We start from the raw sequence: 14,304 nt of genomic DNA, 5'->3' as shown, positions 1-14,304 counted from the left end.
AAGTGCTATCATCAATTCCATGGGGAGACTAAACTGTTGCAGACAAAATTGACAAGTGTGCACCTATAACACAGACTGCAATTCATACAACCTTTTTATTCTCATTAATTCTCAGGCAGGAAATATACTAAGGAGCCTGGGAGGATTACTTTGTCGCGATGTGGCCACTTCCATTAAATAAAATACTATTCTATGGTTATTGCAGAAAAAGAAACCATGTTTTTGTATGGTTCATGGCTTACCTAAGAGATTATATAAATATAGGGGGTAGCTATTAGGTTATTAAGTATGAAATGTCTGATTTCCTTAAGTACTAAGCTTGACAGTTAATATCTACGATATTTCACTTTGACAATTCTTGTTTTATTTTTACTGTAAAGGTACATCCTCATTCTTTCAAATGTAGGTTTTAACTTGTGACCATCTTTCAAATTTTTTTGAGAATAATTTTTGTACAACCATAGATAAGTCAAAAATTCATATTATTTTCAAATATGAGTTCCATTGTAAAACCAATACAATACAGACAGCTCAAAATATCAACAAAGTGTTTGGAAAGGATCTGGCTAATGAACACACAGTATGTTGATGGTTTAAAAAGTTCCATTCTGGTAATTTTAATCTTAAAAATGAACCATGTGGACGACCTGAGACCAAGGTGGATATGACAGACTAAAAACAGTACTGGAAGTGAATTTGTCTCAACCTATGCATAAATTAACAAGGTCTGATGTTACTATTCCAACAATATTAGACCATTTAAATCAACAAGGTAAAAAAGCTGGATAGATGGGTACTAAATAAATTAAATAAACATCAAAAGAAAAATAATCTTGAAGCTTGCCTTCTTTGCTCTCATGACATAAAGGTGAGCCGTTTCTACATTGTATTGTTACATTTGATAAGAAATGAATTCTTTTTGACAATTGCAAGTGTTCAGCACAATGGTTGGATAAAGATGAAGTGCCAAAACACAGTCAAAAACTGAATATTCATCAAAAAAAGCTAATGGTATCTGTTTGGTGGTCCAGCGCTGGCATTACCTTTCCAGCTTCAGAAAACTTAGTCAACAGATTATAGGAGATGTCTACTATAACTAGTTGGATGAAATGATGAGGATGCTTGCAATTTAACAGCCGAGACTGATCAATAGAGACAGGCCAATCCTCTTACAAGACAACGCTTGACCACATGTCATACAAACAACGCTGCTCAAACTACAGAGACTGGACTTAGAAACTCTCTGTCATCCACCATATTCACTAGACCTTACACCAACTGACTACCACTTCTTCCACACTTTGCACCACTTCTTACAAGAAAAAATATTCGATACTCAACAAGCTGTGAAAAATGCCTTTCACGATTTCATCATCACTCCACTGGCTCTCTAGGCTTCTTCCCTGCCAGCATAATACAAGCTACCGTTAAGATGACAAAATTGTGTCAATAATTCAGACACATATTGTGACTGTGTTTCTTCTTGTTTGAGATATACTAAACTTTTGATTTGAAATCGGACATTTCATATTTAATGACCTATGTAAGGAAAGAAGCAATGGCCAGGGGACTCAAAAAGTATGCATGGAGGATTCTATTCCCGTATCAGGAACTCCTTTATTCTCATATTTATTTTTCACTTCTCTGGTATCTGTTCAGTGAAATTAGATTATAATCTTCCTCGAGAAAAAAGAAAAAAATATTATAGGTGAACACTGATGTTCCCAATTTAGCCTCTTCTGGCAACTTGTTATTCTACTGTTTCTCCAGCTGAATTAATCTCTGCAAGAAATGTATGCTGTTTTAAGACAAAAAGCACTGGTGCTCTTTTTTTTTAGAGATGGGGTCTCACTCTGTCACCCAGGTTGGAGCTCTCTGCAGTCTTGATCTCCTGGGCTCAAGTGATCTTTCGCCTCAGCCTCCCAAAGTGCTAGGATTACAGGCATGAGCCACCATGCCCAGTCTGAATCAATAAGTATTGACAATGTAGTGGAAAATATATGCTTTCACCGTGATGCCTATTGGATGGAATTTTTAGCTGAGAGAGCAAGGATTGTAGGAGCAGGATTTACTGACAGTAAAGAGTAAGAGGTGTGGCATGGAATGACATCATGATGGCTTCAAAGAATGGTGCAGTTCTCAGGGACAGATAAAATCGCGGCCTGTGAACATGTTAGCACATTCAGGACATTGATCCACTCTCTTCAACAATGGCACAGAGATAAAGGGGCCAAGGAAAACATTTTTAAAAATTTTCCAAAACCTGCTTTTTCCTAACCAGTAGTCACCTTTCCGCCCTCTCAAGTATACCACTAAAATTTCTCTTTCAGGGTGCCATGAATAAAGGTTGGTCTTGTTTTAAATGTGTAATCTCACAAATAAATGAAGGCTAAATATATGGTTAGACACCATATGTTCATAATCAACTGCTTATGCAAACTATCAAATTATTATATCTTAAAATGGAATTGTGGGGAGGTGGAAGGAAGGAAGGGGGTTGATTTAGTCCCATCCTATTTGACACCAAGAAAACAGGTCATACAGAATTAAGCTTGGAAGAGGGCTGAGTTTGTTCATTTTTCCTAGATTCCAAAGAGAAAATTAATCTGAGATATAAAAAGAGTAAAGTCACTTTGATCTCTACACCTCAAAATGCCCAGTGCAAATGCATGCAATGAATGACTGCAGACATCTTAAACTTATCTACAAATATTTACTCTGCCAACTAATCTTTAATAGGAATAGAAGGATTCCTATTAATAATTTAAAGGAGAATTGGCCAGAAAAAAGAAATCCAGATAAGTGAAGGGGTTAGCAGGAAAGGATGATCAAGGTTAGCTGTGAAGCTGGGTAGGTAAATTTACACCACACATTCATATAAATATATTCCCACAATAAGATGGATTTATAAAGAACCCATCCTGTAAGCTCAGAAACAAATCTACCTGGTGAGTTGCAAATGCTGGCAACTTCACAAACATACTTCCCTGAAGGCAGATGTGGAAAAATTGACTGATTTTAGAATAAGTCAAATTCATTATACTGCTCACACATATATACACTACTATGAGACAAAACAATCATTTTGGATCTTTTTTGGGTTTCTTACTTTTCTATTTAGAGGGTTTTTTTGAAAGCAAGAGAAAAAGATAAGTCAGTGGAAAATGCTCTTAGTCATGAGTGACAAAGGGTATTAGAAATTGCTGCCATAGTTTCTTGCCAGAAAAGTTTTTTGGTTTTTTTTTTTTTTTTGGAGATGTGCTATTTCACCTCAAATAATGAAAGAGCTTGACAGGTGATTCTAAGAGGCTTTCCCACCTACAACAAACAATTAGTGCCCGGTACTGATGTGGCCCTCAGTGCCACGAAACAAAACAAGAAGTCCCTTTACAAAGATCAGAAAATATTAATTTAAACACCTATCACAAATCTCTGAAGTCTGGCCTAAACAACAAAGCAAAATGTTTCAGTCACTTCAACAAAAAACCAGCGTATGAATCAAAGATGGTTGTTAGTTGACTGGAAGCATATATAATCCAATATAGCTATGCTAGCTTCCTATGGCTACTGTGACAAATAACTACAAATTTAGTGCCTTAAAACAACACAAAGTTATCTTATAGCCTTAGATCAGAAATCTGACACACATCTTACTAAGCTGAGATCCAGTTGTTGGCAGAGTGCCTTCCTCTCTGGGGGCTCTAGGGAGGGCAAATCCATTTCCTTGCCTTTTCCAGCTTCTAGCGGTCACCTGCTTTCCCTCGCTCATGACTCCCTTCCTCCAACTTCAGAGCAGCAATGCCAGGCCAAGTCCTCACGCTTTCATCTCTCTGGTTCTCCCCTTTATGCCTCCCTCTTCCACTTTTAAGAACTCTTGTGACCTTGAGCCCATCTAAATATTCAGAATAATCTCCCTATCTTAAAGTCAGTTAATTAGTAACCTTAGTTCCATCTGCAACCTTAATTCATTCCCTCTTGCCATGTAACCTAACATATTCACAGCTTCCTGAGATTAGGAAGTAGACAGGTTTGGGGCCCATTCTTCTACCTACCACAATAGCTTTCTTCAGCTGATAGAAAAGAGGAGCTAAGACAGACTGTAAATATTGTCCTTACAACTATAAACCTGTCCACCAGCGCAGCTTTGGCAAGGCCTCATATGGCCCCAATATAGAATTTTACATATTAATGACTGAATTAAGAGATTTAAGAACCAATTTAAGAATTGCTTCACATACATTAAAAGTTTTGCTTTTCAGGCTTAATCATAAAATGTAAAGATTAAAAAATACATTGTTTTTGTCATCAGCTTTGTGATGTGATATGAAGAAATAAGTTTATTTTGGTTAATATTTGGTTCAAGCCAATGCATTATTTTGAAAACAAATAAATGGATTAGTCTATCTTATTGAAACATAGACTTTATACCATTCAATTATCTACTTGGGTTTCATTCATTACCCTGACTTCAGAGTCAGGTAACTAAGATGGACTGCTGTGATAGAAATCATGGGTGTTCAATCCATATCTGATTCTGTCCTCCTTGGGCACAGGGAAGACCCCTCTTCCCATGCCTGACTAGTTTTAGTCAATGAAATTGAGAGGAAGTGATTTCCAGGTGAGGAATTTACACATGAGCATGCTTCCTCCCATCTACTCTTTCTGCTGCTGTGGGAACATTGAAAGCCAGACATTGAGACAGTGGTAGCACAAAACAGGAGAAACCAGGAGAAACTTAGTCACTGAATAGGGAAGATCTGCCCTAGATCAATTCTTTACTCACATTGGACTTTATGGGAATGGGACATAAACCCTTTGTTACCTAAGTCAATATGTGTATTTGTTACAGCAGCAAGTCTAGCCTAGCCTGACCAATACAGTTGAGAAATACCATATTGTATTTTGTTTAATCAAAGACACTATCAATTTAAAAATGCACATTACATATCACTATTACATTACATATCACTAATAAAAACACTGTCCATTAAATTATGACACATCATCTATTTTAAGATGCATTTCAATTTTAGAGATGTTAAAATGTGTAAAAATGTATATTTTAGACTGGATGAAATATTGTATGTCTAATTATAAGGAAACCTGGAAAATTTTAAAACTTGTCCCATTTTCTAATAAGAATATCAGACTTGAACATCAAACTATTAGGAAAATAAATGAAATACAAATTTCTGTTTATATTGTTAATTTAGTAACAAAATTTATGTTCCCATATTATATAATATATTTAGAGATACTGCTTTTTCACCACTCTGAAATTTCATGAAATATAATTGTTCACACTCTTCACATGCATACAGGCGTTAAGTGTCCTTGTCATGACTCTGGCTACTTTGAGTAGCAACCCAACTCCCCAGAGCACTTCCAGCTAAGATTTTTGAGATACAACTCTCCTTGAGTCTGCATAACACACTATCATTACAAGTTTTACCTTTTTTTTTTTTAAGCCTGTTTGTACTACTATAACAAAATACCACAGACTGAGTAATCTATAGAGAACAGAAATTTATTTCTCATGGTTCTGGAGGCTGGGAAGTCCAAGATGAAGGCACCAGCAGGTTTGGTTGTCTGGTGAGGGCTACTTTCTGCTGCCAAGATGACACCTTATTGCGGCATCCTCTGGAGTAGAGGAACACTGTGTCCTCAGATGGTGAAAGAAGGAAGGGCAAGAGGGATGAATTCCCTTCATCAAGCCCTTTGATGGGGCACCTAATTCCATTCACGAGGAAGGATGCTTCATGACCTAATAACATCTTAATGACTTCATCTCTTAATCCTATCACATTACCAACACCTGAATTTTGGAAGAGAGACAAACAAGAGCAATCTTAAAGTACAAGTACAGTCATGCATCACATAATGATGTTTTGGTTAATGACAGACCACGTATGTGATGATGTTCCCATAACATTATAAGGCAGCTGAAAATTTCTATCACCTACTAATATCATAGCCATCATAACACTGTCGCAAAACATGTTACTCGTGTGATTGTGGTGATGCTGGTGTAAACAAACCTACTGCACTGACGGTCAGATATAAAAGTATAACACACACAATTACGTACAGTACATAATTCTTGACAATGATAATAAATGACTAAGTTACTAGTTTATATATTTATTATACTATGTGTTTTATTGTTATTTTAGAATGTACTCCTTCTACTTATAAAAAAAAAAAGTTACCTGTAAAATAGCCAAGGGCAGTTCTTTCAGGAGGTATTCAAGAAGAAGGAATTGTTATAACAGGAGATGACAGCTCTATTTATGCTATTGCTCTTAAGACCTTCCAGTGCATATGGTGGTAGAACACAGTGATATTGATGATCCTGTCCCCATGTAGGCTGAGACTAATGTGTATGTTTGTGTCTTAGTTTTTAACAGAAAAAATTTAAAAAGTAAAAAAAAAAAAATTTAAGTGTTAAGATAGAAAAATGCTTACAGACTGAGGATATAAAGAAAGAAAATATTTTTGTACAGCTATACAATGTGTTTGTGTTTTAAGTGTTATTACAAAAGAGTCAAAAGTTAAAATATTAAAAGTTTATAAAGTAAAAAATTTACAACAAGCTAAGGTTAATTTATTATTGAAGAAAAAAATTTTTTTATAAATTTAGTTTACCCTTTTTTTTTTTTTTTTTTTTTGAGACAGAGTGTCACTTTGTTGCCCAGGCTAGAGTGAGTGCCGTGGCGTCAGCCTCGCTCACAGCAACCTCAAACTCCTGGGCTTAAGCGATCCTACTGCCTCAGCCTCCCGAGTAGCTGGGACTACAGGCATGTGCCACCATGCCCGGCTAATTTTTTCTATATATATTTTTAGTTGTCCAGATAGTTTGTTTCTATTTTTAGTAGAGACGGGGTCTCACTCAGGCTGGTCTCGAACTCCTGACCTCGAGCGATCCACCTGCCTCGGCCTCCCAGAGGGCTAGGATTACAGGCGTGAGCCACCGCGCCCGGCCTAGTTTACCCTTTATAAAGCCTACAGTAGTGTACAGTAATGTCCTAGGCCTTCATATTCACTCCTCATTCACCGACTCACCCAGAGCAACTCCCAGTCCTGCAACCTCCATTCATGGTAAGTGCCCTATGCCTTAAGCAGGTGTGCCACTTTTTATCTTCTATACTGCATTTTTACTATACCTTTTCTATGTTTAGATATATTTAGATACAAAAATACTTAACATTGTGTTATAATTGCCTACAGTATTCAGCACAGTAACATGCTGTACAGGTTTATAGCCTAGGAGCAATAGGCTATACCATACAGCCTAGGTGCATAGTAGGCTTTTTGGAAGCCTACTAGGTTTGTGTAAGTACACCCAATGATGTTCACACAAGAACAAAATCACCCTAATCATGCATTTTCCAGAATGTATCCCTACCATTAAGTGACACATGACTGTACTTATTTGAATGAGATTTGGACAGGTTTTTATGTTATTGTTTATCCTGTATCTATAATCTTTACAACATAACTACCAACTGTGTTGATTTTAAAAGTGCTTTTCAAAAGACTTGTTAACAAAGACATCCCAGTTTTAAAACCTAGAATAGAGCATGAGTCAGGTATACAACCTCACTGCCATAAGGCAGCATAGGGTATGTTCTAAGAAAGGAGAAAAATGATCACGGAGATTAATCAAAAGTCCTGGTAGGAAATATCAGAACAGATGTGAAACTTGCATGCATAGAAAATAAATTCATCAACTAAAAGAAAACCATACCATGGCTTTGTCCAAAATGCTATCTGAAACACACATTATATAAGATTTTACTCTATTATGTTTGTGTTCTATCCAACCTTAATGCCATGATTGAAGCTTATTTAATTTTCTGCTTAATTGATTCATTCCAAAACTGAACCACGATGGGCCAAGTAAGGCCACTTAAGGATGCTCTCTGCCCTGCCAGCACAAGGCCTTTAGTTTCATAACTACTGTATAATTTATATTTAGCTAAGAGATGGACCATGGGATTGCATACAATGTTCCCTGGTGAATAGCTTATTTCAGAGGTTCATGGGTGCTAATTTTCCCATGAATACCTGATGTTCTGGGGACCCACTGCTCCCCTCTTCACCCTATTTCTTTTATGCTTACTCAGGATGCCACATGAAGTATCTGGTTGGACAGGTGTTAATTTGTATCTACTTTAATTTTTCAAATTGGTTATAATCTTTTAAATTTCAGTTAGAGGCTTGTCATACCAGAAGGAACACTTTAAATTATTAAATATGCCTCAGGTGGAGAATCAGTCTTCATTCAATATTAGATTCATTCATTCATTCATTTTAGAGACAGGGTCTTACTTTGTTGCCCAGGTTGGAGTGTAGGGGCATGATCATAGCTCACTGCAGCCTCAAATTCCTGGCTCAAGGGATCCTCCCTCCTCAGCCTCTTGAGTAGCTATGACTAAAAGCACACACCACCACACCTAGCTAATTTTTTTATTTTTGCAAAGGTGGGGTCTATTTTGCCCAGGCTGGTCTCAAATTACTGGCCTCAAGTGATCCTCCCATCTTGGTCTCCCAAAGTGCTGGGATCACAGGCATGAACCACCAAGCTTCACAGATTCATTTTAATTATCCTCTAAAACTCAGAAAATATTTATTCCTGGGAGTAAATTAAATTAGAGTCAGGTAGATACACTATCATGAAATATAAATGTAACTCTGGAATATGTGACAGATATGAAATAAATTATGTTTATGAATCAAGTCTTATAGACTTCTAAAGCTCTAGAAATGATGAGCAATCTAGGAGTGTAAAAGTGACCCTCAGCATTTGGTCTTCTTTTCTGAGGGCTAAAGAGACAGGCAGTTCCACCAGCCTCTCTGTCTTGGGCTGGGTTTTGTAGTCTGGGCTATCACCTGTCATCCCATTAGCTTAGGCTGCTTCAGTGGGCACTAGGTCCTTTTAGATCTGCTACTCAAATGTGAGCCCTGCACCTATAAAGACTGAAGAGAGAGCAGATAAAGGACCCCTACCTCATCTCTAAAGAGACAATTTTCCTCCTGAGAGAAGACTCTCAATCTCTGTTAACACTCCTGTGGAAGACAATGTTGTTCAGTTGACGTTAGATGAAAACCCCAAACCCCATGATTATTTTCTAGACTAAGGACTTTGTGTCCCAACTGACATCTAGAGATCTTCCCAGTTGCTTTCTATCTCCACAGCTTCACCCACATCTCTCTTGGGCATTCATCAGCTAAAACAAAGACAGATAAGAATTACTCATGATGTTTTCTTTATTCTAGATACTTTAAAATTTTTTTAATTTATTAACTTTAATGAGGTATAATTTATAGACAATAAAATGCACCCAATTAAAGTATAGAGTTCAATAAGTTTTGACAAATATACATATCTGGGTAACCATCACCACAATCAAGATATCAAATTTTCAAACGTTTCTATCACCATGAAAGGTTCCCTTGTGCCCTTTTAGAGTCAATTCCCACCAATACAACCCCCAGGCAACCACAGGCCTTGTTTCTATCACCATAGATAAGTACTACCATTTCTAGAACTTCACAGAAATGGAATCATCAGTATGAACTCTTGTATGAGGTTTCTTTCACTTAGCATAATGCCTGTTGTATTATCCGTAGTGTGTGTACTGGTAGTCCATTCCACTGCATTGCCAAGCAGCACACATTGCATGGACAGAATACAAGTTTGTTTATCCATTCACCTGTTGATGGACTTGACTTGTCTCATATTTTTAGTACTTATGAATAAAACTGCTAAGAACATTTCTGTACAGATCTTCGTATAGACATGCTTTCATTTCTTTCAGGTAACTATCTAAAAGTGGAACTGCTGAGTGAGTAGAGGTTTTCTTTTTTAAAATTAAAATAATAAAAATATACTACATTTAACTGAGTTCAATTCACCTTATTTCCACTTAAACATTTAAAAGGAAGAGATTAGACCAGCCTGAGCAAGAGCGAGACCCCATCTCTACTAAAAATAGAAAGAAATTAGCCAAACAACTAAAATATATCCAAAAAAAATTATATCCAAAAAATATATATACATAGAAAACATTAGCCAGGCATGGTGGCGCATGCCTGTAGTCCCAGCTACTTGGGAGGCTGAGGCGGAAGGATCACTTGAGCCCAGGAGTTTGAGGTTGCTATGAGCTAGGCTGATGCCACAGCACACTAGCTCAGACAACAGAGTGAGACTCAGTCTCAAAAAAAAATAATAATAAAAATAAAAGGAAGTGGTTACATCATAAGTCATAGAGTAGCCTACAACTGAAAAGGGCATTTGAAGTTCCTACAGGCAAAGTACAACCCCCTTGAGGTCAGAATTTTCTCTAGCACTGGGAAAGGACTCAGGACTTACTCAAGGAGGGGCTGAAAGAGAAATTAAGAGACCACAGCTGGTCACGCTATGGGCAGGCAGCCAAGACCTTACTTCACTCCAGTCTCCACATCTGAATGGCTCCCGGAGGGACGGGGAACCTGAGGCCTCAAGGCCACATGTGGCCCTCCAGATCCCCAAGTACAGCCTCTTGACCAAATCCAAACTTCACAGAACAAATCCCTTTATTAATCCCTTTATTAAAAGGATTTATTGTATAAAATTTGGATTCAGTCAAAAGGCTGCACTCAAGGATCTAGAAGGCCACATGTAGTCCCGAAGCCGCAGGTTCTCCGTGCCCACACGGCGGGGAACTCAGGGGCGAGTTGCTAAAAATAAGGCTAGAGTGCTAGGAAGTGCCTAGTAAAAATTAACGTATAAGAGATCATCAGCATTAAATATAAGGAACTAAATAGTGATAATTTCTTTAACATTCCAGTTCTACTTTCTCATTTGATCATAATGGTTACCCTTGACTTTAGCTAGATTAAATCAGCTATATGCGTATCAAATGAAAATAAGTCTTATCCTATCTTTTTTCTCTGCAACTAACTCCTCACACCCCAGAGGGAATTTTCCAATTCAACATCAAAGAGTGATTAAACATTTCATGTAGGAGCTTTGAAAAGATCACTGTGTAATTTTATTTTACATATACATGATAGATAAAAAATAAACAAAAACTTCCTCTGGGTACTGAAAGTTTGAAGTTGGATCTTCTAAAAGGCAAAGAGCATTGGGAAAATAATTAACCACTTCAGTGTTCAGCTAACAAATTGAAGTCTTATGACCCAAAATTTTATAATTAAGCTATGTTATCACTAATCATTTTGTAGTTTCCCATCATTCTAGTAATTTATCAAAGCCTAAGGTTTGCATTTTCATAGTTCTTTTTGATTTAATAGTTAAGAAAGATAGCATTTAGAAAATATGAATTTGTAAAGAAATAGAAAATAAGGGAAGTATCTAAAGTATTTTACAAAGCATCTGGTCTACCTAAAACTACTATGTGTGAGGTTTTTTCCATCTTACAGCTTATTATGGAGACCTAAGTAGTGTTTCCTTATAGCAGGAATGAGGTGGTCAAAGGAGTAGAATTGCCTACTTCCAGTTTGGCTGGTAAATCAATATACTGCCTACTATATTGAAACCTCCATGACAAAAGACAAAACAAGAAGTAAGGAGGATACCAGTTTGAGTCTACAGCAGCTGGAACCTGTGGTTAGGGCCAGCTTAGGAGTAATTTGTCTATTATAATTCACAAAAATTAGCACAGAGACATAACAAAGACTCTCTGCCTTTTGAAAGTACAATTCACTTGACATGTTTGTCTTTTTCTTACAAGTCTATTGCTCCTACCCACCACCTCCAGATACATACACCTTGGGGGATGTAGAAAGGGTGCCAGACTAGAAAGCAAGAGCTCTAGGGTCCTTGAGCAAATTACTTAATGTCTTTGGCTTCTCACCTATGAAATGCAGTAATAAGTACTTTTCTTATTTGAAGCCAGGGGCTAGGCCCAGACTTCTTGGTCTAGACCACCCATTCAATATCCTATCCTGGGGCTTCCTATTTATACATAGTGATGGCTCTGTCCTACAGCAGAGCACAAGCACACATATCAGGTACGACATAATGGCCATTCTCAGTTTTGTATTCTTAGAAAGAAAGCCCTATGGGATATTGCTATGCTTCCAAATTTTACTTTTGGAAACTAACAAATAATATATTAAAAAAATAAATAGGTCTAAGGCACAAATCCGTCTGATACACACATGTGTTTGTCAATGACGTCTGTTACAAGATGGCTTCCACAGCACCATTTTAAAAGCTGGCAAATACCAACCTAAAGAGCTTCAGGTGCCAGTCTCCATGCAGCTGAAGGAGGCAGCACAAGCTCTAGACGCTCTATCAGGAAGACCTCAACTGCAAATTTGGGCTGAGGTAACCAGACAATTTGAGCTTCACTACCTTAATTCTCACTTTGAAAAGAGAACCAACTACTGCCAAAGAGAGTTGCTATATCATTGTGCAGCCATGAGGATGCACCTCACAGACTTCCCACTGTAGGGAGCACAATTAGCCAAGGATCCCAGCTGCCATGTTCTGAAATCCATCCCTACATTCTTTCAGAGGCTACTATGCCTCCCCATGGCCCATGATGGGGATAGGAAGGTGGGGCTCTGACAGCTGACTTTGCTTGAGGACTTCCTGATGCCCTTGCTACCTTTGACTACATAGCAGACTAATACACTTCCACCAAGCCTCTCTTTTCACTTGGAATAGGACTTTTATCATGGTCTGACAGTTCGCTCCACCTTTTCTAGCTCCTTCCCTATTTCCTTTCATGCAGGCATTTTCCCTAAAAATAACCTTGCAATTTTTATCCCATCTGGGCGTGTGCTTCTCAGAGGTCCAGATTCACATATTATTCATTCATTTATTCATCTACTCATTCATTCATTCAAGAATTATTTATTGAGTGCCTATAATGTTCCCGGCACTTTGTTCTAGACACTAGGGAGACTGGTAAACATGATTGAGCAGGGCCCCACATTCATAACCCTTCCCTGCCCGAAGTGTCCTAACTACTTCTCCTTCTTCAGTGATGACTATGTGCTGGACACTGAGCTAAGAGCAATCCACATGCCTAGTCTCATTTGCTCTTTGTAATAACCATGAAAGGAGATATTACTCTTGTTTCAAGAGAAAACTGAGACCTAGAGAGATTATGTTGCCAGGGGCTTCCCTAATACAGCCAAATTTTTTACTCTAAAATGTTTACTCTAAAGCTTTTCACCAATAAGCTATGGTGTATATACTCCATTTAGGTAACAGCACTGAGCACTTTTATTTTCTGGTAATGACAACACATTAGAATAGTTGATTTTCCAAAGCCTGGCTTAATTTCTTCAATTTAAATTTATGACAGCCAGAGGAACATGGAAACACAGTGCTCCAGAGCATTCAGAGTTCTACGCTATTCTGAAGTCAAGTTAATGACAACATTGTTTAACACACCCAGAAGAGGTCCCTCACCCAGTATGAGTTTCCAACTCCACCTTACTATTACAAAGAAGATGGAGAGCACAGAAAAACTCCTGGCTTCTCTGCTATCCATCCTGTTTACAACCCAGCCCTGGAAAACCAATGGCAGGTGATCACACACATCAAGGGCTTCTCTCAGAGGCCAGCCAGGCCCAACTGCAGAGCCACCAACTCGTGTAGCAGCTGAGAGCACCCTTCTGAAAACTGACGTAAACACATACCATGATGTCCAAGGTCAGCTGTAGTGTCCTCTACACTTGACTCAAGTTCACCGAGGTTCAGGAAAGGAATAGGCTGAGACTCAGGCAGGTTCTCTGAAGTTGGTTCATTGAATTCCTTGTAGAAGGTAATTAACAATTCATGAGAAGCTGATAGAAGGAAATATGAATATCACTACCACAAATGAAACAATATTCTTATTTAAAATGTTATTTGGAAAGAAGTCTACCTACCTAATCTTTTCTCTTAAACGTGATATCATTTCAAACTTCAGAAAGGTAACTTGGGATTAGAGAAACAGCCCTGAATCAATAAGCCAGATGACCTTGGGCAAAGCATTTAACCTCCGTGGGCCTCAGTTTCAGGGCCATGACTAGGTGAGTCAAGTGGGATACCCAGGGTACAAAACTGAAGGTGCTCACTTCATCGGCAGCTGAGAGTGTCTCCTTTGATTTTGCACCCAGGGTATCCCACTTACCTTACCCTACTCCAGTCCTTCTCGTTTTCTCATCTCAATATTAAAAGTGTTGGCTTGAAGGACTTCCAAGTTCTCTTCTAGCTTTAAAAGTTCTGTGATTCTATGAACTCCAATTTCCTAAAAGAATAAAATCTAAGAAAGCACATGATGGAAGAATTCATGTTTC

General features: G+C 37.9%; 1 protein-coding gene across 8 annotated transcripts in view; it reads right to left on the bottom strand.

The window, feature by feature from the left end:
* The window catches only part of NEK11 (NIMA related kinase 11), a 237,768-nt gene that overhangs the window by 120,743 nt on the left and 102,721 nt on the right, over positions 1 to 14,304 (bottom strand). For 7 of the 8 annotated variants that reach the window (XM_045538613.1, XM_045538625.1, XM_045538634.1 and 4 more), the window contains one exon: positions 13,663 to 13,777. In XM_045538613.1, the coding sequence (XP_045394569.1) occupies positions 13,663 to 13,777 (115 nt within the window). Of the gene's footprint in view, positions 1 to 8,787; positions 9,231 to 13,662; positions 13,778 to 14,304 lie in introns of those variants that run through there. The other variant, XM_045538661.1, reaches the window with a different exon arrangement.

The sequence above is a fragment of the Lemur catta genome, chromosome 1 (genome assembly GCF_020740605.2).
Source record: "Lemur catta isolate mLemCat1 chromosome 1, mLemCat1.pri, whole genome shotgun sequence".
NCBI classification, from domain to species: domain Eukaryota; kingdom Metazoa; phylum Chordata; class Mammalia; order Primates; family Lemuridae; genus Lemur; species Lemur catta.
The sequence above is the reverse complement of the archived record's forward strand: the minus strand, read 5'-3'. Positions and strand labels throughout refer to the sequence as shown.